This window comes from Microcaecilia unicolor, chromosome 8 (assembly GCF_901765095.1).
Source record: "Microcaecilia unicolor chromosome 8, aMicUni1.1, whole genome shotgun sequence".
NCBI lineage: Eukaryota > Metazoa > Chordata > Amphibia > Gymnophiona > Siphonopidae > Microcaecilia > Microcaecilia unicolor.
Window position 1 is genome coordinate 181,395,353 of NC_044038.1, and position 27,233 is coordinate 181,422,585.

At 45.9% G+C, this 27,233-nt stretch overlaps 1 protein-coding gene across 1 annotated transcript in view; it reads left to right on the forward strand.

The window, feature by feature from the left end:
* Nucleotides 1–24,639, forward strand: part of ARHGEF37 (Rho guanine nucleotide exchange factor 37) — a 36,683-nt gene extending 12,044 nt beyond the window's left edge. Inside the window, 13 exon segments of the mRNA XM_030211809.1 lie at nt 3,592–3,976; nt 7,524–7,615; nt 7,617–7,650; nt 10,364–10,508; nt 14,336–14,535; nt 15,371–15,501; nt 15,843–15,947; nt 16,186–16,296; nt 17,822–18,151; nt 18,866–18,994; nt 22,679–22,874; nt 23,463–23,635; nt 23,793–24,639. Of these exon segments, the coding sequence (XP_030067669.1) occupies nt 3,592–3,976; nt 7,524–7,615; nt 7,617–7,650; nt 10,364–10,508; nt 14,336–14,535; nt 15,371–15,501; nt 15,843–15,947; nt 16,186–16,296; nt 17,822–18,151; nt 18,866–18,994; nt 22,679–22,874; nt 23,463–23,635; nt 23,793–24,026 (2,265 nt within the window). The 3' untranslated portion in view covers nt 24,027–24,639.
* Nucleotides 24,640–27,233: the final 2,594 nt, after the last annotated feature.

The following is a 27,233-nucleotide window of genomic DNA, read 5'->3' on the forward strand; positions in this document are numbered from 1 at the left end:
ATACCCCCCCCCCCCCCCCCCCCCCCCCCCACCCAGGGCACATGAAAACAGTTGAACTCTGACGAAACTGAGATAATTAACCACCCATATAAAAAAACACCCAACAACAATAAAACAAACAACCCCCCTCTTGATCATTGGGGAGAGCATAAACCAGGGGTAAAGAGCATTCTGTGATATGAAATGTTTTCTCCATAGATTAATACGTCCAGCTTTGCTGCTTTTAATTCATACATATATGTGGAACTTTGACACTGGGCAAAGTTGCATCCATCCCACTAATAGTCAAATTGATGGACAGTATGGTGACAAAACAGCTCATGGAATACTTGGACAAGTTCTTACTATTGCATGAATCACAATCAGGATTCCGTCCTTCCCATAGCACAAAAACTGTACTAGTCACTCTCCTGGCCAAATTCAAGCACGAAATTGCCACAGGTAAAAGCATACTCCTCCTACAATTCGACATGTCGAGTGCATTCGACATGGTAAACCACAACATACTATTACGCCTCCTAGACCATTTCGGGATTGGAGGAAATACACTTAATTGGTTCAAGGGTTTCCTAAACACCAGAACATACCAAGTTAAATCAAAAACAAACAAAGCAGACTGTGGAGTACCTCAAGGATCTCCACTTTCACCAATACTATTCAATATAATGATGACCCCCTTGGCCAAATCCCTATCCAACATTCATATATGCAGATGACGTCACAATCTACATCCCTTTCAAACACGATCTAACAGAAATCACCGATGAAATTAAGTGCGGTTTGGACATCATGGACTCATGGGCAAACTCATTGCAACTGAAATTAACACTGAAAAAACACACTGCTGCTGCCATCATCCTCTCATCCCAACATAATAATTATAAACCCACAACCTTATCACCCCAGATCACACCCTCCCTATCTCAGACAGCCTCAAAATACTAGACGTTACAATTGACCGCAATCTCACTCTTGAAAGCCAAGTAAACTCCACTATAAAGAAAATGTTCATTCAATGTGGAAGCTTAAACATATAAAACCTTTCTTCCCAAGGGAAACTTTCTGCAACCTGATACAATCAATGGTAATGAACCACGCAGATTACTGCAATGGAATATATGCGGATGATAAAGAACAACTCATAAGAAACTCAGCCAAAAACATGAACAGCCAGGTTGATATTCGTAAATCACGTTTCAAAAGTGGCCAAACCCCTTCGAGAAAAACTGCACTGGCTCCCAATCAAGGAACGCATCACATTCAAAATCTGCACCTTGGTCCACAAGATTATCTATGGTGAAGTCCAGGATATATGGTTGATCTGATTAACCTCCCAACCAGGAATAGAACTAGAGCATCACGTACCTACCTAAATCTCCACTACCCGAGCTGCAAAGGTCTCAAATACAAATCAACCTATGCATCCAACTTCTCCTACATAGCACACAATTGTGGAATGCACTGCCAAAGACTGTGAAAACACATCTACGACCATCTAAACTTCAGGAGTCATTAAGACCTACATATTCAGGAAAGCATTCCCCACCGACCTAACCTAGATGCCTCCAATCTGCAACATGGCAAACCATAACCTGTACTTGACACTCTATATTACTTCCTATCTTCTATCCCTAGGAACCTGAATATACTAACTTAACCTGAACCCTAACATCAAATTTATCTGTTTCCATACCGGTCTAGGCGATCACCTTATGGTAAAATGTAAGCCACATTGAGCCTGCAAATAGGTGGGGAAAATTTGGGGATACAAATGTAACAAATAAATAAATAAATAAAATATCAGGGTCCTTCTTTCCATATTTATTTCAAACTCTAAGGGTAGTTTCTTTTCCTTTATGCACAAGCTGGGATGAAGTGAAATGAAATGTGTTAGTGCAGGCGTGGAGACACTGCTTTATATTCTGATGAACACAATTCTCTTCTTTGTGCTTTCATGCAGTCCAAGCTTTAATATTCCTATGAACTTTCCACTATTGTGCAGCTGACACCCAACAATCATAAATTCCAGCTACCCCAGAGAAAAAAGTACAGGAACGATGTAGCGCTACCAGAAAGTCCTCCTCCTCCTCCCAGCATACCACCCCCCTCAACTGAATTTTCAGCCAACAAATTCTGTGCATTGCTTGTGGTCTTCACTCATTTCTACCGATGTTTATCAACCAGAATCACAGGGTTTTTTTTAATTAATAAAGTGGCTCAATGTAGGGGACATTGGCTCAATTCCTGGGCCAAGATTCTGCTCCTGAATGACTGGGCAGTGCTTTGGAGGGAATCGGTGTCAACACCTGCTGGTCAGAGCCAGCCAGGGTCCAGGCTAGCTAGATTGCAGAGGGAACTATGGTTTATGGCCTCAGCTGAGAAGGGATATGAAATATGGGAAAAATCCCTAAGGGGGTGTCATCACTCCAAAGAAGCTGGTTCTGACTGAGCTGGGAATTACCCCAAAAAGGACAAGATGGAGATACACAAGTACATAACCATTACTGTACTAGGACAGGTCCATCAAGCCCAGTATCCAGTTTCCAACAGTGGCCAATTCAGGTCACAATTGCCCAGCAAGATCCCAAAGAATAAAATAGATTTTGTGCTGCTTATCCCAGAATTGCAATGGATATGCTAACGGCTTTTACCACATTCTCGGGCAACAAATTCCAGAGGTTTAATTATACATTGAGTGAAGAAATATTTTCTCTGTTTCACATCTACCTGTTCCACCACTCAGTGTTTTATAGACCTCAGCCGTCTCTTCTCCAAGCTGAACAGCCCTATTTTTTTTAGCCTTTCCTCATATGAGAATCATCCCATCCTCGTCAATATTTAAAGGTGACCTAAGGTCACCTTTCTCTGTGCCTTTTCAATTCCCCTATATCTTTTGAGATGTGGTGACCAGAACTGCATGCTGTCATTGCGCCTGGTGATCTTGGCTCTCTTCTACCCTGTTTTGGTCTTTTTCCTATTTCTTCTTTTGTTTTGTTATGACCGTGCATCCTGCTTTAAAGAGCCCCTTACAAAATGCCGTTAATGTTGCTTTAATTACAGCAACATTTAAGATTTCTCTATACATTAAAATTTGGAAGAGATTAACAACCAGATTCTATAAAGTTCTGTACCCAAATTTCCAACTTGGACACACAAATTATAAAACAGTGCCGGTTGCATGCAGAACTTAATTGTTAAATTACCAAGTTACCATACTAGCCCTTAAGTTGCATTAATTGGAGCTATTTTGTACTGCATTTGGGCTCTATTCTATTAGCTTAGCACCTGAAAGCTATAGCGCACAGCTACAAAGGGGTGGGTCTCGCAGGTGTGCATGTAAGTTATAGAATCACTTACGCAACTGCCAACTTTAGGTGCAGCCATTTACACTAACCTTTGACATGGCGCAAGTTCTCCCGCCTAAGGATAGGCATGCAAATGCCATTCTAGAGAGACAATTTTGTGTGCGATCACTGTTGTGGAATTAGCGCTTAGCACCCTAGTTTTTGGTGTACTTTTTCAAATCTGTCCCTAAGAGCATGAAGTTAGCACAAGCACTAATCCATCTCTCTCTTTCTCTCTCGCTCCCAGGGTTCTCTGGGCAAGGCTGCTATGGCAGACTCGAATATATATGATACACCTTCACCCAGTTCACCCGCTAAAATGCATGATGTATTACCTATGATAACAATCTCTCAAGTAGACGATACACCTCCTGCAGAAGAAAACACCAGTTTGTATGAAACCACTCTTGAAGTATTGGGCAAAGATCTGAACGTTGTGTTTCCACCAAAGGAATCCCAGGAGAAAGAATCCATCTATGAGGAAGTGGGAACTCTGAGCAGGTCAGACCGAACCCAACAGCAGGCTGTGGAAGAGCTCATAAAGACAGAGAGCAGCTACGTGCAGACCCTCCTGCTCCTGGCATCTGACATTCAAGACCGGGTCAAACAGGTAAAAGGACACAGGATCCACCGTTAAGAAATGTCTCTAATGTTAGTGGTGGATTCCAGGTCTTCAGGGACAGATGAGCTTGGCCTGTGGTTTTTATTTAATGATACTGTAGTTCAGGGGCTGTCTGTAGGGGATGCAGGGCCTCATTTACATAAATATTTTCCTACATCTGTAGGGGTTGAAAACAGAACCCTGTATGAAAACAGTCACCCGTGTGTGGGATCTGCTCTGCTTTATTTGCAAGAGAAAGCAGAGAGATGTTATTCATCAACATAGAAAAAAAAGGCCCTCTATAAGCATATTTCTGTCAGCTGTCTTTCAAAGCCCATATTTGGAAGGATTTTGAGATGTGAGAAGGGACATCTTCAGCCTTACTGATATACTCATAGATCCCGGGTACGTTGTATCCCGGGACTTGCACTTACATTTGAAAGGAAAGCAGCCACGTGTACTGAACCCAACCTGCCTACCCCGTGCTCCCCCTTCCCCTGTGGGGGAAAAGTACCCATGCTATATGGGCCTTTCCTATTGTCCGTACTCCTTTTCTGAGCAGAGACCCCCATAATTCTGGAACCGTTGCACGCTAGTCGGAAATCTAGTCCTGCGACTTATAGAATACGATCAGTTTTGTGTAGAACTGAATGAATTAATTAGCTGCTAATTGGCTTTAACAACCAGTTCTTGGTTGCAATTGCTGTTAATTGCTGCTAGTTGGTAGTTACGCATATAACTGCCCGTAGTCAGTATCCTATAAGTTACGTCCTCAAATTCCAGAACACAGGAGCACGGACTTGGGAGGGGCATGGGCGGGGTCAGGGGGGTTTCAGGCAGTTATGGGGATGGGCTATAGAAGACTTAGGGGCCCTTTTACAAAGCAGCGGTAAGCCCACCATGAGCTTACAGTGCGGCAATCTGGAACTACTGCTAGCGCAATCCGGGCGCCGATGGTAGTTCCACCCCTAGCACGTGGCAATTCTGGTGCTAGAGGAAACATTTGAAAAATGTTTCTGCAGGGGGTTACCCGGCGTTGGCCTAGTTACTGCCGGGTTAGCGCAGGAGCCCTTACCACCACCTCAGTGGGTGGCGGTATGTGCTCCCCCCAGCATGGACATGCAGTAAGTGCAATCTACCCGCGTGACCATTTCTTTTTTTGGCCTATTTACCTGCAACGATAAATAGGGCCTCGGCGTGTGGTAAAAATGGCCCCTGCTGGTAGCGCAAGGCCCGTTTTAACCTTAGCTTAGTAAAAGTTCCGCTACAGTTAGATGTGAGCATTAACAGCAGCATTGAGCTAGTGTAAGTGTGCGCACCTAAAGTTAGGCATGTAAATGCGGACTCGCGCTGGTATTCTATGAAATTCACGCTTGGTGTGTATCACTCCAGTGTCTCGCTTTATGCCACCTATACAGAATTACCCCCCAGAGTCTCATTATTGATACAGTTGATTGGTTGCCATTGCAAGTGTGAGTTGTCTTTGAGCTTTGTTATCTTCTTTTTCAAATTGTGCAGAGGTGAAGTACCGGACTATATGGAAAGTCTGATACGATTACCGCATAGAAAATATTATGCCTGGATCTAGTGTTTTCTACGTTACAATATCCAGATCCAAAACATGTGGTTTATAAACGGGTTTTCTCTGGCACATTTGCTTATTGGCAGCCGGCCACTGGAATGAATTACCTATTGATCTAAGAAGGCAATCTGATTATATGGTTTCCCCAAAACTGTTGAAAACCTTCTTGTTTAGAATTTTTTAAATGTGTCTGTGTTATTTTCTTGATGGTTAGTTGACCATCATGTGTAATATTCCGGAGTTGGTCCAGTTTACTCTTTTGTAAGCCACACTGAACTTTTGTGGTAAGTGTGGGATACAAGTGTCCATTTATTGTTGTTATTATTGTTAATCGGTAGCCAGTGTTCCCAGGGGCGTATCTGGACTTCGCCGTTAGGGGGATGCAGAGCCGAGGTGAGAGTGCACATTTTAGCCCCCCCCCCCCCCCGCCCCCACCAGAACCACCTCCAACAACTGTGGCCCGCCCGCCGATGACCTCCTGCCCGCCGTCGCCGTGACGTCGCCTACCTTTGCTGGCGGGGGACCCCAACCCCGCCAGCCGAAGCTTCTTGCTTCGTTTGGTTTCTGAGTCCTGTCTGACATCCTGCACATACACGTGCAGACATCAGACTCACAGAAACAGAACGAAGCCCCACATTGTGTACGTGCAGGACGTCAGACAGACTCAGAAACCAAAACGAAGCAAGAAGACTTCGGCTGGCGGGGGTTGGGGTCCCCTGCCAGCAAGGTACTAGATGGTGACGGCAGATTGACGGCGGGTTTGGCGGCGGGAGGGGGGTGAGAGGGTCGTTGGCAGGGGGGTTCCAGGCCAAATCTACAGGGGCCCTGGCCCCCATGGCCCCATTAGCAGCTACACCCCTGGTTCAGCCTGTAATAAAAGGGGGGGGGGGTCTAGTAGCGCTATAGAAATGATAAGTAGTAGTAGTAGTAACATGATCATATTTTCTAGCCCAAAGGGCATTAACAGCAGTGTTTTGCACTAATTGGAATTGTTTAGTTTCTCTCTGGTGAATTCCCCAATTCAAGGAATTACAATAATCTAATGGTGTAAGTACCAGAGCATGTACTTTGTTCCCTGCAGGTTAGAAAAAAACATTTTGTTATTAGAAGTAACACAAGGGCCCTTTTTTCCAATAAGCGCTGAAGGGAGCGTATCTGCCATTACTAACAACAGCTGATACATGAGGACAAAATGATTATTGTAAGCCAGTCCTTACTTTATTATAACATTCCTATAGAGATCAACATTAGTTTAAAAGTGGCTTTGGGATGAACATGATCAGCTAGGATTGAGTAACCCTGGTTTCCATCAGGTCACTGGGAAACTTGCAAAGGATGACCTTCATCTTCTTTCATCTAATTCTCACCTAAGGTAATCACCATTAATCAGGAAACTAGGGGGAAGTACAGCAGCCTCTGTGAGACGGGCGTTAGGTTTGCACTAAGAAATTAGTATTGGTCTGTCTCTTCCATGGCTCTGTAAGTTGACACTTTCCATGCAGTAGCCTTAGAACATCAGCCAACCAGCCAGTCAGTCACACTAGTCTGAACTGGGTAGTATTTATCATGACTCAAAAAAAAAAAAGCTAAGAGAGAATTTATAGGGGTGCCTAAGTGCAAAGCCCCAAAAGGCCTCCACTTTAAGCCTATTTTACACTGGGTGCTGTTTCTTCTAAAATAGGCACCCAGAATTAGCCCCAATAGCACACAAATCCACATACACAAATATGCACCTGCTCCGAAGATTATGTGTATCCACGTATTTTATAAATATGCACGTACATCTCACCTGTGCCCTAAGTACACCCTGGAGTGCTCGCTCATGGTCTGTTTGAAAGTGTGAACATCAGTAGGCTTTCCGGTGGGAAAATGTATGTTAAAAGATTCCCAATGAGTACTGCCTCTGTCATAGTATCGCATCATTTCCTGAGTGATGAGTCTCCTTGGCAGTTCGTTCTGATCCGAGCATTCTCATCCTTTTTTTTATTCCCCCTAGATCCATGCATTGATGTGGAAGGGCTTTTCTCAACCTCAATGAAGTTCTCCAGTGTTTCCAGAGCTTTCCTCAAAGAACTGGAGGGCATAGAACTCTCAACAACATGATCAACTGCTTCAATTAGTAGGTTGGCAAGAAATCTCAGATACCTTTCTGTGCATTTCAACATTTTCCTCTTAAACATGCAGGTTCACAGTTCGTTCTACCTTCCCTCTCTTTCCACTACTACTTCTTATCTCCTACAGCTTCAGCCCTGGTGAAAATAAACAGACCGATACTCAAAGGATTTCAGAACTTATATGGATAATATTGGACTATTCAGTCGCAGAATTTCATCCTGATCTATCTGTGTAATAAGGGGTTGGGTTTGGGACATAGTGAGAGGGTGACTGAAAAGTTAACTGGGATAGTGGCAATATTTTAGCTGATATGCAAATAACTTGTACATTTAGGGGTACATATTCAGCCGGCAGTGGCCAGCAATTTTTAGGCACTGCCGGCTTTAACCCCAGATATTCAATACTGATTATGTCTAGGCACCGGCATTGAATGTCCAAGTGCAGCTGGCCGGCAACTTCTCCAGTTGAAGGCCAATATTCAACCTTAACCAAATAGTGAAACCAGACAAAGATAGGACCTGTGTAGCATGTGTACTGATTTGCCCGGTTACCTTTTCTGGTTAAGTGCTGAATATTGTCATAAATAAAGAGTGTATTTCTACTTTCACTCTGCTCCGCATTTTTCTCCTGCGGATTATCTGCGTGTAGATCACAACCTCTGTTGTTCTGTATGTCATGTAACTGCGTAAGTGCCAACTCCATTGCCAGACTGCCTGTGGGGACAAATCGCATTCACCAGGCCTCAGGAGAGGACCGGCAAAGAGTGAGAAGTACAAATAAGAAAGGAAGGGTAATTTAGCTAAGCACTCTGGGAACAGATCACAGGCTCACAATCCACATTTGGAACAGTCCTAAAGCACAGACACTGAAAGAAACGGACACAAGGCTCAGATGTTGTTATAAAAATAGAAAAACTGTTTATAAGACAATACTGGCAGCAATTAGCTAATGTAATCAGAAACCAGGTTTGTAGGGACAAAAGGAGGCCTGTCACAGTACTAAGCCTCCACATGAGAGCTGACGATGGCTAAGTCTGTAAAAATCTTCAGGGTGAGCGTATGTAAGGATATTGTTGCTATCACAACTGATCAAATGAAATCCTTAATAGTTTTTGAGACGTAATCTCTATTTTATATCTTTCTGTCATTATTTTTTTTTAATTAGGAGGAAAAGCCTCACGTGACTGCTCTATTGCAGTTAAATTGTCACACAATTGCGGGGTATCTCACTGGCATCATTGGCTGTGGACAAGCATTGGACTGTTAAAATAAGATAAGTCTTATGATATATTTACTAACCTGATGTACAGGCTTACAGTGATAGGCAAAAACAGTTTGGAGGTTTTTATGCCAATGATGCCAGTGAGATACCCTCAATTGTGTGACAGTTTAACTGCAATAGAGCGGAGCAGGGGCGTAGCCAGACTTCGGCGGGAGAGGGGTCCAGAGCCCGAGGTAAGGGGGCACATTATAGCCCCCCCCGCCATTGCCGCCCCCCCCCGCCATTGCCGACCACTGCACCAACTTTGACCCCCCCCCCCGTTGACGACCCTCTCGACCCCCTCCCGCCGCCAACCCTCCCCTGCCTTCGCCGTCGCCTACCTTTGCTGGTGGGGGACCCCAACCCCCACCAGCCGAGGTCCTCTTCTTCGTTCTGTTTCTGAGTCTGACGTCCTGCACGTTGTATGTGCAGGACGTCAGACTTAGAGACAGAACGAAGGAAGAAGAGGACCTCGGCTGGGGGGGTTGGGGTCCCCGCCAGCAAAGGTAGGTGACGGTGGGTTGACAGCGGGTTGGCAGCGGGAGGGGGGGTCGAGAGGGTCGTCATCAGGGGGTTCCAGGGCCAAATCTATGGGGGCCCAGGCCCCTGTGGCCCCATGTAGCTACGCCCCTGGAGCGGAGGTACATCACGTCACGTGAGGCTTTTCCTCCTAATTAAAACAAAAATAATAATAGAAAGATATAAAATGAGATTACGTCTCAAAAACTATTAAGGATTTGATTTGATAAGTCTGTAAAAAGCTAGGTTCGCAATGTACAATACTACTTCATGGTAATGGTTTATGTAGGGTCTCCTTTTGTCCCTACTTCCCACAAGATGCTGGTTTTGGTTTTTATGGTTAAATGCTGCCGAATATCCCCAGATTGCCCCGCACAGGTGGTTTAACCAGGCAGAAGTCTCTCTTGCACAATTAAATTGCTTTGAGTATCAATCCTTTAGTTTAGGTGCACTCTGAAACAGAAATTTGGAAGTGATAGGACATGGCAGGCTTTGAGCGTGATTGGACTCTCAAAGTCCCATGCCAGCTGTACTGACTCTTGTTAAGAGATACTAACTGCCACACTGTGCTGCCCACCAAATTGTGCTGACTGGAGGGGGAAGGGAAGGGGAGATGCTGAACCTCTTGAGTGGGAGGGAAGGGGAGAAGCTGGACACAGGAGAGGAGGGGCCTTGAGCTACATGTCCTCTGGGATGGGAGATGCACAGCTAAAGGTTTGCCTATGACATCAGATATCCTTGGGTTCCTTCTGGTCCCAAAATAACAAGATTTGCTCTAGGTATGAGAGAAGTTGACCAGAACCTAGGCAAAAGATGTATCCTTTGTATGTCCAGGTGCTCTTCAGCTCCCAAATCCCTGCTGTTTGTGATTTTCTCCTCCCCCCCCCCCCCCCCCCCCACCGCATTCTGCCAGCACAGCCTCACTGCTTCCTAATCTCACAGGTCATGTCTTCCTGGAGTTCAAGGAGGATCTGGAGAACGTGTACAAAGTTTATTGTGCTAACTATGAGAAGGCCGTCCTGCTGCTGGAAAGTTACAAGAGACAGGGCATGGATCAGGAAATCCTGCGCATCCTGCAGCTCACAGCGTGAGTAAGGACACAGCAATGATTACACAGGCGCACTCGTCATGCTTACAGAACATTTAATACACAGGTCTGCACAACAATATAAATGATGATAATTTTCCTCTCTTTCTCCCTTCAACATTCCATGTCTCTTGCCCTAGACCCCCCCCCCCCCCCAAACAAAATCAAGAAGCAGCTGGCAGCTCTGGGTCAGGGGATGGGGTGACCAAACTATTCTTAGCTGCCATTTAGTGCATGGGGGAGGGGGACATTCACCTCCCTCTTGTTATGTTTGCTGCACGAGTTAATTCCCTGGTGTTGGTGCACGGTTCTTAGATGCGTATCTCAGACTGTTTTGTGGCTAGAATTAGTTGCATTTTTCTCTGGTCAGAATCAAAGCTCAGAAAATTAATCTAACAGCAGAGAAATGTTTTCCTTTCATCTATATTTTTAATGAAATTTAACATAACATCACTGAACATCAAGCACAGGAAAAGGTCAGCATCTGTGCCAAGGGCAGGCCTGGAGCAGTCTCAGGCTTTGTGCCTGGATGTGGTTTATTGATGAGCTCTCTTATTACAGTTATATAGACAGAACGATGTCATCTGTGCAGCGGGATGGGGATTGTGAGAGTCACCACTGCTCCCTGGTCCCCGGAAGAGAATCCGGAGGCTCCGTAGCACTGAATTCATAGGCGCCCGGTATAAGAGGCTCGAAGCAGGAAAGGGTTAGGCGTCCGGGGGGGGGGGGGGGGGGGGGGGTTGGGCGAGCGGTGCTGTGAGTCTTCCCTTCCCTCCCCTTCCTTACTATCTGCCCCGCGCTACCCTTAATCTTTAATATACCTCTGTCCCAGCGCCGGCCACGTCATTTCGAACCCTGCCCTGCCCGTCTCTATTCTTCTCTCCTTTCGTTCCGCAGAGTCCCGCCTTCTGACATCATTTCCCCCAGGGCGGGACTCTGAGGGAACGAACTACTTCGTTCCCTCAGAGTCCTGCCCTGGGGAAATGATGTCAGAAGGCGGGACTCTGCGGAACAAAGGGAGAGAAGAATAGAGACGGGCAGGGCGGGCTTCGAAATGATGCGGCCGGCCCAGGGACGGAGGTACATTAAAGATTAAGGGCGGTGCGGGGCAGATAGTAGGGAAGGGGAGACTCACGGCGCCACTCACCCAGATGGATGGAGGCAGGGGCAGGGGAGAGGAGAATCGCGCTGGGTATGGATGGAGGAGGGCAGGGGAGAGGAGGGTTGCTGGACATGGGTGGATAGAGGGGATGGCAGGGGAGAGAGGAGGGTTGCTGAACATGGGTGGATAGAGGGCAAGGCAGGGGAGAGAGAGGAGGGTTGCTGGACATGGATGGAGGGGAGGTCAGAGGAGAGGAGATTTGCTGGACATAGGTGGATGGAGGGGAGAGTAGAGTTGCTGGACATGGGTGGATGGAGGGGAGAGAGGAGGGTTGCTGGACATGGGTGGCTAGAGGGGAGAGGAGGGTTGCTGGGCATTGGTGGATGGAGGGCAGGGGAGAGAAGAGGGTTGCTGGATGTGGATGGATGGAGGGAAGGGAAGACAGGAAGGAGATGCACATGGATGAAGGAGAGAAATTCTGGACATGCATGGAGGGGAGGGAAGACAGAGGAAGGAGATGCACATGGATGGAGGGGAAGGGAGAGAGAAGAAATGCTGGACATGGATGGAGGGGAGGGAAGAGAGAGGAAGGAGATGAGATGAGGGAAAAGGGAGAAAACCTGCACATCGATGGAGAAAATAGGCAGAAGCTGGATCCACTGGACAGTCAAGTCTGCAGAGGACCCAGCTTTTACTTACGGATGTAAGGCAAGAAATGAAATGAAGAAGAAAGGTGGAAAGTAAAGAAATAAATGGAAAGGAAGCCCTGGAAATGGAGTTAAGAGGACAGATAGCAGCAGAATCGGGTACTGGGCCAGCATGATCAGAAAAACAAAGTCACCAGACAACAAAGGTAGAAAAGATCATTTTATTTTCATTATAGTGTTTGGAATATGTCCACTTTGAGAATTAGGTGCTCAACATTAAAAGTTTATATTTATTTACTTATTTATGGCATTTTATCTCACATTAAACATGAATTAGGGTGTTTTGTGGCTCTACATGAGAATTGTGATATTATGATCCCTTGTTTCATATTGTTGATGGTCTGCATTTTCCGTATTGGTGGTATATTGGTGTATTAGGTTCTGCCCAGAGTAATATTTATGGTACAGTAAGGTTCTGAGTGTGTTTTTGCACAAAGTTGTGCATAGTGTTTTGCAGTTGAGCGATTGTGGTTAGTATATGCTTTGAGCAACCACTTTATTCTTTGACATATTGTAATCCGTTGGTTTGGTCGTGAGCCCTTGGGCCCTGGCCGAGGCCAGCAGGGCGCCGACCCAGGCCAAGGGGAGACCGACCCACCACCGCACACCCTAGCTACACAATACCCTCTAAGCTACCCCTCCCCACAGTTCCTCAGGAAGAAGGGAAATAGGCATACAGGCGGGCCTCGCGGCCGCACCGGAACCCACGCACACAGAGCCACTCGTGCGAGCCTCACGGCTGAACTGGAACCCAATAACACACAGGGAGGGGTGAAAGAACCCAGAGGTCCCCCAGATGCCAGACACGCGCTGAACACCAGCAAGAGGGCAGAGGGGGAAACAAAGGACCAGAGCGGGCCACGCCCACGCAGGGGACTAGCGCAGGACAGGGGAACTAACACAGCAACCCCCCCCCCCCCACCAGGGTAGGAGCCCCAGGCAGAAGCCAGAGGAACCAGACATAAAAGGAAGGCAGAAAGCCTTTGCCTCAAACCCACTGTAGACAGAGGCACACGGAACACAAAGGGTTAAGCTTGTAGAGCCAACAGAGAGAGAGTGCCATAAAACAACAAACAATCAGAGAGAACGCTTCCCCTCCCGAGAGGGAGTGGGGCCCATTCAATAAACACACTGGCAGAGGCAGGAATACAATACACACAGTACACAAAGGGTTAAACTCACTGAGCCAGCAGGCCAGGACACTGGGAAGAGAAATCCTTAAAACAAACAAACAACTGAGAATGCTCTCACTCAGCCCAGAGCCCCAGAGGCTGAGCAATGCCCAGCCCCCACTAAACAAATGAGCAGCTGACCCTGATTACAGAGCTACGCACACACACACACAGCAGCAGCTAACCCAGAGGGAAGGAAAAGAATACTCTAATACAACACAGATCCCTGTCAGAACCTAGAGCACGTTCTGAGAGAAACCTATCAGGCTTCCCTGTTACCACCAAGTAAGTAACGCAAAAGCAGATAAACTCTTCAGCTGCAGGCTAAAGTACTATCCCCTGACGTCAGCACAACCCCTGGCAGCCAATCAGAAGAGACGTCCCCCCTCCCCCTCAGCCAAACCAGCAGAATCATAACACATATGATACATATCTAATATCTAAATTTAGTAAAAGGTATTAATTGTGACTTTTATTTTTACTTTTTTTTCTGTGTGTTATCAGACAATTATGGATTTAAGCTCCACCCCTGTTCTGGTTTGCTACATCTCAGTGAAGATATAGCGGAATTAGAAAAGGTGCAAAGAAGAGTGATCAAATTGATAAAGGAGACAGAATTGCTTCCCTGTGAGGGAAGGCTAAAGGGATTGGGGCTGTTTAACGTGGAGAGGAGACATCTGAGTGGAGATATGATGAGGTCTATTAAATCATGAGTAGGAGTGAAACACCTAGACGTTAAATTGCTTGTTTCCTAAGTCTGTCACCAGAAAATAATGGAGCCAGTGCTAGTGTTGCATTGAGAGCTGGCACCATCCTGCTAATGCCAGTCATGATCTCTTTTTGCAGGTCCCACTTCAGTGCCCAAAACCTGAGCTTTTTCCTGGTGATGCCTGTTCAGCGGATCATGAGGTACCCTTTGCTGCTGAGGCACATCTTGGAAGCTGTTCCTTCCAATGATATTGCTTACTCCTCCCTGCAGAGGGCGCTGGTCACCATGGAAGAGCTGAACTTTAATATCAATGAGTACAAGCGGTGCAAGGAAGTTGGTGAGTAGCAACTCAGCTGGAGAGAACGGATGTAGTAACTGGTGGGACAATGTAAGATAAGATATTCAGAAGGAAGTGACAATCCCACAGTTTGTAGACACAATAATCTCTTCTCAGTCTGCAGTGCGTGTGTTTCTCCAGTGTCAGACACTGATCGGTGGGAAGTCTTTCTCCATCTTTCCTCCCTCCATGTTTTTCTGTCAGATGCAGCACATACCATGACAGAAATGGACCCCATTCTTAAGCCAGGGTTAAGGTCGCCTTTTCCAGAGATGGGAAGGTGGTAGAGCTAGAGGACATGAATTGAGGTTGAAGGGGGGCAAACTCAGGAGTAATGTCAGGAAGTATTGTTTTACAGACAGGGTGGTGGTGGAGATGAAAATGCTAATGGAATTCAAAAATGTGTGGGATAAATACAAAGGAATCCTGTTTAGAAGGAATGTATCCACAAATGTTTAGTGGAGATTGGGTGGCAACACCAGTAATTGGGAAGGAAAGCCAATGCTGGGCAGACTTCTACGGTCTGAAAATGGCAAGGGCAAATCAAGATCAGGTATACATATAAAGTATCACATACAATGAGTTTATCTTATTGGGCAGGCTAGATGAACCATACAGGTCTTTATCTGCCGTCATCGACTATGCTATTATGCAGGGTAATAAAGGGAAACCTTCAGGAGCTGTGCAAGGTAGTCAGGGGACCCCCTCAGAAGCTGTGTGGGGTAATCAGGGAATCCCCTTAGGATAATCGGGGAATCCCCTCAGGAGCTATGCAGGGGTGGGGAGGATCCCTGTTCACTTATGATTTTTCTCTGCCTGTTTAACATGAACACAGCAACCAAGTATACAAAGGTGGAGGAGCTGAGTCTAATGGAACGTTTATCCCGTATCAACAAACATACGTTCTCCAAGAAGACCACACGCCTGAGCCAACGTCTAAAGCAAGAGGCTGGCCTTGTGCCGCGGGTAAGGTGCTCATTAGAACATGGTGAAAGCAGTTAATGTAGCCATGGTTTAAAAAAAAATTCCTGACAGTGAAGTCTATATACTGTTATAAAGTAGACCTGTGGAGAGCTGCTGCTTATCCCTAGGGGTATATAGGATGGAAGTTTGCTACTTTTGGGGACTCTGCCAGGTACTTGTGACCTAAATTAACCACTGTTATAAACAGGATACTAGGCTAGATGGACCTTTGGTTTGACCAGTGTGGGTATTCTCTTGCTTATAGAAATAAAAATAAATATTTACTAAAAGGTTTTACTGAAAGGGTGAATCATTTCACTTCTTCCCTCTACCATTTTCAACAGATGGAAAACAAAGAGTTTGATGTACTGGTTGAGAAGTTTCAGGATTTGGCTTCGCAGGTGACCCATTTTAAGGAGAACTTGGCGACATACCTGAAGAATCTGGAGGTGAGGTGTGATCAAGGATGGGCAGCAAATTTGGAGCTGAGATATCATTAATACCTCAGAAGATGCTGCACGAGAATGATGTAAAGCGGGTGCTGGTGACTAGTGGCTATACTGAAATATAATTTCCAAGAAAATCATACGTAGGATGAAATATCGAATGCTTTATTATGATGTGATGGGTTTGTAACCACCTTGTGCATGGGTAAACTTTGCGTTGTGTGTCCTTTCCTCTGCACAGGTATTTCTCAGTGTTTATCCTCACACCTGCGAACTGGATATCACCAGTGGGTCAGTACAGCAGTATCGCTGCTTTGTAGAAAGCCTGCATCAGATCATCTTCCCGGAGTTTGTAAGTATCACATTAGAGGAAGTTTTGCAGCTTCTGTGCTACTTTGGATGCCAAATTTAGCTGCTGTAAACTGCCTTGGGTGAATTTTGTCATAAAGGCGATCAACAAATCTCAAGAAATAAATAAATAGATAGATAAAATATACTAAGTTGATCCAGTGCACAGGTATCACTTGTATATTGCGCTGAATGTCTTTGGGAAAAAAACTATTTTATAAATTGCAGTAAACGCATACCGCTGATTGGATCGAGCTCATTAATGTGTGATGAGCTTTCTAGAGCTATAGAATGCACTGATCGGATAAAGGGAGACATTTCCTGCTCAGAGAGATATTAGATTCATCTCATTAAAAGTCTCTGTGGCCTGTTTGCTGCATTAAGTGGAGGACGAAGTTCAAATGCTGTGTCTGCCAATGATACTCCTTGTGATCTTTGGATAAGCTACGTCACCCTCCATTGCCTCAATTTTCTACTTTGGTCCTTGCCCCAAAGGGTTTACAGTCTTCCTATTGTACAAGAGAAATTCGTGAGTTTGGATTGAGAAGGCAAGTGATTAAATCCAGATTAAGAAAGCCGTAAAAGACCAGCACCAATCGGCGTATCCCTAGAAATTCAGTGCCAGGCCATGTCCAGGCTCCAGCATTGGATTTCCGGGGATACGGAACTGGCGAAAAACATAGTTAAGTGCGATGTTCAGCACGTAAGTGGCTATGATAAACTACATAAAGCTAGGACTGACTTTTATACGGTCCTATTTAAGCGATTACCTTGGCCGGTTAAGTGCTTAATATTGGAACTTAACTGGCCAAGTGCTGATTCTGAGCCTGGAATGCCCCCAGAATTTCCAGTTCTGGGTTGGACGCTAGCCAGACATTTTAGTGGCACTATCCGGTTAATATGTCTGGTTAGTGCTGGACAGGTGATTTAAATATCAGGCCCTACTACTACTACTACTACTATTTAACATTTCTAGAGCGCTACAAAGTGTACGCAGCGCTGTACAAACACAGAAGAAAGACAGTCCCTGCTCAAAGAGCTTACAATCTAATAGACAAAAAGTAAAGCATTTAAATTTAAAATATTTAAGCAGTCAAGCACAAGAGAACAGTCACAGAAGGCCCTGAGGTTTTAGGGGAAGTAATGTTAAGAACGAGCTGTGGTCATAACTTCTGAAGTCCTGCAACAAAGCAGCAGGACTTCAGGTTTTGCTGTGTAGCAAAGCAGGCAAGGGGTTTAGCAGTGACGAGATGAGAACCAGGAAATCGGAGCACAAGGAAGAAACTGTGTAGGGTACAGCCAGGCCAGCAAAGTGCCTCAGTGATGACAGGCCTCAAATACTGCTGCTTACTGACGCTCCACTATTCTTTGATTCAGTCCCTGTCCCGTGGGGCACCCTCTCATCCTTCCCCCTGTCTACCTTGGTTTTCCTCATGCTCCTCTGCTCCCAATAACTTTCAGGCCACCAACGTTCTCAGCTTTCATATGACATCTACTGTTCTCCCAGCACAGACTTTCTTTCCTTACAGAGGAGGAGACTGGAACAACTGGTTTTTCAGCCACTGTGTAGCCTCGAAAAATGCCTAATGGGGCCCCAACAGCTCATCAAGAAACGTCTGGTGAAGTTGCTGGATTATGAGCAGCTGCAGGAGAAGAAGCGTGAGTTGGGCAGCATCACGTATGAAGACGAGGCAGCCATGAGCACATACAAGGCCATGGACTCTATGCTCCTGGCTGAACTGCCCAGCGTAAACGAGACAGCCCAGAAATGGATGGGACAGATCCTGCGTGCCTTTGTGGCCCTTCAGAGGGACTTGGCTAAGCAGGTGCTTCAAGTGGCTGGAGAACAGCTGAGTAAGGTAACGGGTGCTTTTTTCTTCAAGTCATTCTTAGCCTACTCTTTACTGCTGCATCTTGGACATGTCGCACTGATTTCTAGGCCTTACTGCTGACATTTCTAGAGTACTGTACTGTTATTACAGTGGTCTTCCAGTCGTCGAGGGCCGCAAATGGGTCAGGTTTTCAGGATATCTTTAATGAATATGCATGTTATCAGTTTGCATACAACGGAGGTGGTATGCATGTAAATCTGTCTCATGCAGATTCATTACTAGATGTATGCAGACACAGAAGAGCTGGTCTCTGTTCTGTGAAGCGTAAATTTAAATAAGACACATGGACAAAACAAAAGGCTTCAGGTATTGTACTGATTGCAGTAAACGTGGTTAAAAGCAACAAAGCAAGGTGAAGATTTTAGGCAGGTTTGGGGTACGGCTAGAGGGGGAGCATGACACACCACCCCAGGAAGTCTTTATTCCGAGTGCTTGCTTGGTATAGCAAGGTGGGAGCTGGTGATGGAGAAGGGCACAGGTAGAGAGAAGGGGAGATTGGAGAGGTAATGAGATGCTACAAAGTATAGCACTTGCATGTGAGTTGAGAAGCTTGCACTGTGTGGAAATGGAAGTAAATAGGGAGCCCCACCACCACCGCTACCTCCTGTCCACAATCTGCTTCAGATTATTTTTTCTCACAACAGGTTGGTTAATTCTGTGGCCGGTTCTTGTTTTTCACAGTTGCCTCACAGTCAGGTCCCCGTGTCCGCGTTCTGGAAGCTGACTGAAGAGACTTTGTACCAGTCTGGCCTGCAGCTTAGTGAGTTCTGCAAGAAGTTTGAGCAGGTTCTGCCAAGTCCATCTGTCCAGGTACAGTATGTTCAACAGCCTGCGAAAGATGTCAGGAAAGAAAGGGGTTTATTCTATTCTATCCATGTTTTATATTCTGCCCACATTCTGATTACGATTTGTAGCGGATTACACTCAAGTGTACCTTGATATCTGAGGGATATACAACTGTCTATAGTTCAAAACTTCACATAATTAATTCATCACAGTAAAAAGGTAGGTTTTCAAAGCCTTCCTAAAAAGAAAATAAGATTGAATCAGTTTTAATTCTCGGATAAGGTGTTACACCCTGATATGAAAGTGTTGCTATAAAAATTTTAAATGAATGTTTCTTAAATATGGATAACCTACTTGTAAAGTTTGCAAAAAACAAGCATTTTGTCTGTAGTTAGGAATATCAAGTACTTTTATCACTTCCTCAGAGTTCTTACCCTGAAGTGATTTAAAAACCAGGCAGGCTAATTTAAATTGGATACGTTTGTTTATAGGTAACCAGTGATGATGTGCAAGAAGTGGAGTAATACTGAAATTTACGTAAGATCAAGCTGGCTGCAGTATTTTACAGCAACTGAAGTCTTTTATGAAGTTCAATCATAATATTACAATATAATGAATTGCAATAATCTAATTGTGGAAGTGAAATGGATTGAGTTATAATGCTGGAGCTTTGTGCTGTTCGGATCGTATAGCTCAAAGTCGTCTTAATCAAAAAAAGAAAAATTAGTCAAGGCTTTACTTTGTCTCTCAAAGATAGCGTGTAATCTATAATAACACCAAGGACTTTTGAGCTATCCTCAGTTTTTAGGATCTCACAAGAGGATAACATAAGCTCTTTCCTTGGGACATTTGCATAATCACCAAACCAAAGTATTTTTGTTTTTTGCTACTATTTGGGTTTCTGCCAGACACTTGTACTGGTGACCTGGATTGGCCACTGTTGGAAACATGATACTGGGCTTGATGGACCCAATATGGCTATTCTTATGTTCTTATGTACAACAGGACTCAACAAAAATTGTCATCTGCATATGATAAGATAGTAATACCTAAGCCTGAAAGCAGATCACCCAGAGAACTGAGATAAATATTAAACAGGAGTGGTGAAAGCGATGAGCCATATGGTACCCAACATCCCGGGTTCCATAGTGATGATATTGAACTTAGGGGACCAGTCCTGGCTATCTAGAAGCTTTTACATCACATAGAGGGGCATAATCAAATGCGAACGCCCATCTCCATGGGCGTCTATGTCCGAAAACAGGTACGTGAAGAGGCAGGACAGACCGTATTTTTGCAAAAAATGGGTGTCCATCTTTTGTTTCGAAAAAACGGTTTGGACGGACCAAATGTCATGGATTTGGTCCTTCCTGAGCTGGGCGTTTTTTTTTTGCGATAATGGAAAATGAAAGCGCCCAGCTCAGAAACGTCCTAATCCAAGCCATTTGGTTGTGGGAGGGACAAATGTACGACACTGCCATAGCTCTTAGGGGTGAAGGGGGCAACTACATGTGGGTACAGTGGGTTTTAGAGGCCTCCCATTTACCACCACAAGTGTTACAGGTAGGGGGGGATGGGCCTGGGTCTGCCTGTCTGAAGTGCACTGCAGTACCCACTAAAAGTGCTCCAGGGACAGGACTTGTTGCTGCTGTATAACCTTGGCACAGCAGTTGACACCTGAAGACTAATCTCTTTGAAAACGTCCTTTATTTGAATAAGCACCTTTACTCACAGTTAACTGCAGATCAGAGGTTGTGCCCCACTGGCAACGAGTCTCGCTGGTACTGAGATTAGCAGTAGGTCCAAGCTGGCAGAATGGTGTACAATACCCTCTTTCAGCAACATTCAAGGTAAGAACTAAGTGCTGTAACGTGGCTAACACATGAAAGGGATCTAAAAGTGTCTTACACAAATGGCCACTACCTCATGGACTACCGGAAACAAAACAGGGCACACTCTGACCCAGTAAGCAGAGGGAAAAGCACCATGGGACTAGAGCCTACCAAGTACCAACATCGTGAGCATTTAACACAAGCTAGTGGAATCACGGAGCCCAATACCCTACACCCACCACAATGCATTGCTGATGTGACTCTGCAGTGTCCTTAACAGAAAAGGTGTCACACTCACCTGAGACCCACATCAAAACCAGGGAAAGGCTGTCAAAGGATAGAACACATTCTGCTGTCATGGAGGTGGGTACGGCATTTGAGGCTGGCATACAGGCTGGGAAAAAAGTTTGTAAAGTGGTTTTTTTTTGGTGGGAGGGGGTTAGTGACCACTGGGGGAGTCAGGGGAGGTCATCCCCGATTCCGTCCGGTGGTCATCTGGTCAGTTCGGGCACTTATTTGGGACTTGGACCTGAAAAAAGACGCTCATCTCTTCTTGGCCGATAACCACGCCCCAGTCCTGCCTTCGCCACACCTCCGACACGTCCCCGTGATCTTTGTTCATCTCCGTGACGGACTGCAGTTGAGGATGCCAAAAATTGGGTTTCGATTATACCGATTTGGGTGCCCATGGGAAACGAACGCCCATCTCCCGATTTGGGTCGAAATATGGGCGTCTTTCTCTTTCAAAAATAAGCTGGATAATCATTTACCTATCACTGTTCAGCCAAACAGGAGCTCACTGCACTTTGTAGCATTTTCTCTGGTAAATCTGATGTTAGCACACGGGATCTGAACCACAGCAGCAGAGGAAAGGAAAAGGTAGAATTATTATTCACCAAGACAGAGAAATTGGAGCTGAGGGAGGGAAAGGGATCAGCACAAGATTGTACCTAGGTCCAGTGACAGCGTGAGTATTTGGCGCAAGTCCCATTGCTTTAAACACTTGGCTATGGCTGTACCACCCCCAAGGAGAGAGCTACAGACTCACAAATCTAGCAAGAGGGCTCTATACCAGGGGGTCTTAACCAGTGGTGCCTTTACCCACAAGGGGTGCGGGGAAGAGGTCACGCGGGGTGTGGACATATACGACATTTACAGTTAGTGCAGAACATGACAGTTAATTCTCACAAATATGATCACGTGACTCCACTTTTATGAGAAGAGCACTGGTTACCAGTTGCAGATCATATTACTTACAAAATCAATTTTGGTTCTGACCCATAAAATTTATATTTTTTGTACAAGCTCCTTATCTCTCATGGTTCCTGACTCCCTGTATCCCTACTCACAGTCTTCGGTCATCCCAGCAAAACCACCTCGTTCCATCCTTTTACTTCATTCTATCTGATACTATACACTCCTGGTTCGTTAGCGTATCTGCTCCTATCCTCTGGAATTCCCTACCATATTCCTTATGATCAGAGTCACAGCCCTGAAAACATTCCTATTCAAGGATGCCGTCACCTGATTTGTTCACATTTCTGCCACCTGTATATCTGGGTTCCCTCCTTCGCCCTTCTCAAAGTTGGGTACTAATTGCTAGTAGCTTATTTTTCTGTATTTATCTTTAGCTTCTACTTATTTACCTCGACTTGTTCTTTCCTGTCTTTTCATTGTAATTCTTTTTCCTATTTTCCTTTCCTTAATTTTGGAATGTTAACCTCACAGGTGGTATATCCTAGGGCGTTATATCAAATATAGAATAAACTTGAAACTTGAAATCTAGTTGATGATGAGTTTTTCAGTGCACTGCTTGGGGGAAGGGGGCAGTTCTTGGCTTCTCTGTTCCTAACTCTGCTGTTGCTGCCTTTACCAGACTCTGAGCCCCACGACCAAACTGCAGATCACGTCTCTTGTGAAGAAATACGGCCCGGACAAGGTCTACCAAGTGGCAAGCAACATCAGTGGCAGCAAAGACATGGACTTGACTCTCCAAAAGGGACAGGTGGTGGCCCTCCTGCATGACAAGGACACGAAGGGCAACCAGAACAGGTGGCTGGTGGACACTGGAGGTACAAATCATCAGAGAGAGTCACAAGCACAGCCTTAAGGTTAGGCAGCTCTAGTAGAGTTTGTAGGGAAGGCACAAGATGACCCATTAGACAATTTTCAACAGTCCCTTCTTAGGAAGCAGCTTAGTGGCTGGAGCAGCAGATGAAACCAGGAAAGTCAGGGTTCAAATCCTGGGCCTCCACTGCTGCTCCTGGTGATTTGGAGCAAGTCACATCATCCTCTATTGCTCAGGTACAAATTAGGGCAAGAGTTTCTTCCCATTCTGTGTCTGTGGAAAAACCCTTAGACCCTGAAATTCAGAGCTCATTATCTGGGCAGTAGGTGTGCTCACCCTGAGACCACTCAGTGATTTTCAGCAGCGTTATTTTGGTAAATGCAGCTGAAAGTCATCTCATACTGGTCTAAGTTAGGAACTGGTCTAAGTTGCTGTGTGTATAGCAAGCTAGTCCAGGTGCAGAATGAGTGTACAGTCAGTATTAGTATATAGGTGAAGGTGTGGCAGTTTATTGAGCGCCCTCTAGAGTTTGATCTGCATTATATGGAACAATGGGAAGAATTGTATCTATTTACTGTATCGACTCCTACAGGTTCTCGAGGTTATGTGCCACAGGGCAAACTTCAACCGTACCACCTGGTCCATGACCAGACTCCCATGCAGCAAACACTGGCGCCAGATAACGGCATGGGGAATCGCCGACATTCCTACACCATGCAAGAGAGTCCCACTCCAGAGGAGCACAGCACTGGGCCACTTTTTCATGTAAGTGTAAAGGAATGTCAAGAGGTTTGCATGCTGGCAATATACGGAGTGATTTCAGAGTATACAGTAGAAAGAGCAAGTGCAAAGAGTTGCTCAGATGCAGATGACTGCAGGCCCTGTTGCTGTATTCACACACTGTTCTCTTCTGGTCTTTCAGACAGTGGCAGCATACGCTTTCTCAGCACGGAGCAACCAGGAGGTCAGCCTGCAGCCGGGGCAGCCATTAAGAGTGCTGGAAGCACAGGACAAGATGGGCAGCCGCCAGTGGAGTCTAGTGGAAGTGAATGGGCAGAGGGGCTACGTGCCCTCCAGTTTTCTGATGGTAGTACCCCTGCAGGACCCTAGTGCCTGGGCAGGGCCAGGATGGCCATTTCCACTTCAGCAAACGTAAAGAAGCTTCCGCCATCTCAGACTGCACTAGGAAGCCACAATGGGACAGAGATGCAGGAAGTGAAACACTGGAGAAAAGTGGCAGCACAAAGAATGCGAGTAGTGAACGACCCTTCCAAATGTGACCACACACCAGGAAGTTGCTAGAATGGAAGTGTGAACCTTTTTGTGCCTGACATGATTTGTTATATCGGCCACCTAAATATCTCAATGGCCTTGTCAAATAAGGTGTATTGGACGGTTCGTGCCTCCCCTATAATCATTAAAGACATTCCCCTTGAGGTAGGATAAGTTTTGAATGAGGCAAAACATATCTGATTCTTTTTAATGGTGGTGGTGGGGGGAGGTGGGGGACCAACCTCATGTAGGAATTCTAGGAAGGTGCCCACCATGTGGTCCCAAGATAATTGTTCTGCAATTTGTCACCCACAGCAGCTGTGAATCAAATAGCAGATAGGACATCAGGAGTTAATAGACCCTGCCTAAGACCCTGGAATGGAATTCTAAAGCCTGTCAAGAAACCCTCGCCAAGTACCTTGGGATTATGTAAATGGAGGTAGGGTGCTCTAAGCCAGTGATGGCGAACCTTTCAGAGACCGAGTGCCCAAACAGCAACCCAAAATCTAATTATTTATCGCAAAGTGCCATTCCCCCTCCCCCTAGTCCCCCCTCCACCTCCCTCCGAGTTCCAGGGTCCTCCCTCCCTCCGAGTTCCACAGGATCCCCCCCCTCCAAGTTCCACAGGATCCCCCCTCCCTCCCAGTTCCACAGGATCCCCCTCCCCCCTCTCCCTCCCTCCCTCCGAGTTACTGTGGAGTAATGTGCAAGTGGGCAACTGAGAACTGTATATATATCATTTTCAAGTCAAGCAAGTGTGGGCTGTTTTGGTCACTTCAGATGGCTTAGCAAAAAGAAAAGAAGAACATTGTGGAGAAGATACCTGCTCCTGAGCTGAAGAAACCACCTCCTGCTCACTTTCTGCAGTACTCGGCTGTCCTGCAGGTAGAGATGAACCCGCTACTGTTGCTTGGGGATCCGGAACAATTGACGTTCCCAGATCTGACGATTGATTCAGAGCCTCCTGACGATTGATTCAGAGCTTCCTGGCGAACTGACTCTACTCCACTTCCTTCCTGACCCACGACGCGACCCGGCCGGAGGAGGAGGAGCAGCAGGCACTAGCCCCGCCCCCATAGCAAAGCATAGGCTGGCGCTACTGGCCACACCGCCCACCCATGCGGCACGTGCCGCACACACGGAGCAGAGTGAATCGCGAGGCTGCCTGTGACTGTCCCCCTCTCGGCGGCCCTGATGACTGGGCGCATGTGCCAACAGAGAGGGCTCTGCGTGCCCTCTGTGGCACGTGTGCCATAGGTTCGCCATCACTGCTCTAGGCAATGCATTCTGCTCTTCTCCAGTCCTGTGGGATCACTTGCGACTCATTGAAAAGGTCATCCAGTGAAGCCCTAGAACTTCCCCTTCAGTACCGTTGGATGTGTTCCATCCAGTCCCATTGCTTTCTCCACCTTTAATTTAGCCAGGTTCTCATGAACACAGTCCTCTGAAAATCTTTCAGGCGCTACCACCCCTCCATTCCTATTAATGTTTGTCTTCTGCAGTCCTGGTCTTCACCCTTCAGCTGTGAACAAAGCACAGAAATATTTATTAAGCAATTCCGCCTTATCTTTATCAGCTTCAACATATTCCTCCCCATCGCTTTGAGTCTCACGATAAACTTCTTAGCATTTAACGCACGCTAATCATTACTGGTCACTAACCCCCCTGTTTATTAAGCAGTGCTATCGGCTGATGTACGCTAATGCCAAACAGCCCACTCACTCACTTTCAATGGACTGCATCAGCACTGACACGCAGCAGCCGTTAGAATAGCTTAGTAAACGGGGTAAATCCGTTGGTGCAACTTAGTAAAAGGAGCACTAAATTTGTACCTGAGGCGATGGAGGATAAAGTGATTTGCCCAAGGTCACAAGGAACATCACAAAATTCATAGTTAAAAGCAGAAAGCGCGAACATCATGCATTCTGCAACCTGTGTTGCTGTCATATCAATTCCAGCAGCCAAGAAAGCTTTCCTGTCAGTGCCTGAGCAGTGATTGGCTCAGGCACTGAAAGGAAGGGTGGCATTTTAAAATATCAAAAACAAAACATACCACCATCAACCTCCCTCCCTCCCGAATCTTCAGTCTTTGGCAGAGGCCCCCTCCTTCCCCAACCTGACCCCCTTTACCCACAATTAAGTTTTTTCCCTTGTAGTGTAGTAGCTCCTCCAGCCACCCAACTACCCACCCACCCTCATTCACATTTCCCTGAGAGTCTAGAGCTTCCCCTCCCTGAACTGAAACCCCTTTCCTCAATTAAAAGAAATTTAATCCCTGGTGGTGTCTAGTGACACCCTTCCACCCCAATCCCTCCCCCATCCCACTCGAGCCACCCAATGTACCTAGCAGGAGAGGCAGGAGCGATGCCCACTTTTCTCTGCCTCCGGCGCTGCCATCTTGAAAAATGGGAATGTCTAGCCCTGAGCAGTTCTATGGGTGGTTGAGCACCCCCAGTATTGAACAAACTCATTGACTGGGTTCAAGGAGGGCTATTTTCCATTGGGTTTGGCTGTCTGTGGCGTCACCAGGTCAGGGGCTAAACTCTAATTCTTAGAACAAAACTGAAGAGTGTATAATGACTGAGTATAGAAATGCATATATTTGTAAATTATATATTTTATAAACATCTATAGATATTTATGTATTTATTTAAATATGTGCCAAATTAACTAAAATCTATGTAATACGATAATGAAATAAAAACGTAAATGTTTATTGCTGCTATTTCCCATTTACAAAGAGTGTTTGTTTTCTTCTGAGTATTGAATTTTCCTGAATGCCTCTTGCTATTGGGATTAGCATGCACTGTGATGATCTTTCTGGTTCTGGTTTCTATTCAGTACTGTTTTCATTTTTTATCTTTTTCTCCTCCCAGCAGAGTCCGCCACTTCTTCCCCACCCCCCTTCCCCATTGCTTGCCCATGTGCCTCGGGATACCCTCACCAGCTCCAGGGCCTGCAGTGCTTCTGCCTCCAGGACACACTCCTGTTGCTACACAGTGGGTCCCTCCTCTCTCAACCTCCCTGGCTGTCAACCCACCACTTCCATGCTTTGGCCAGATCCAGCCAGTGACACACAGTTCTATAATAA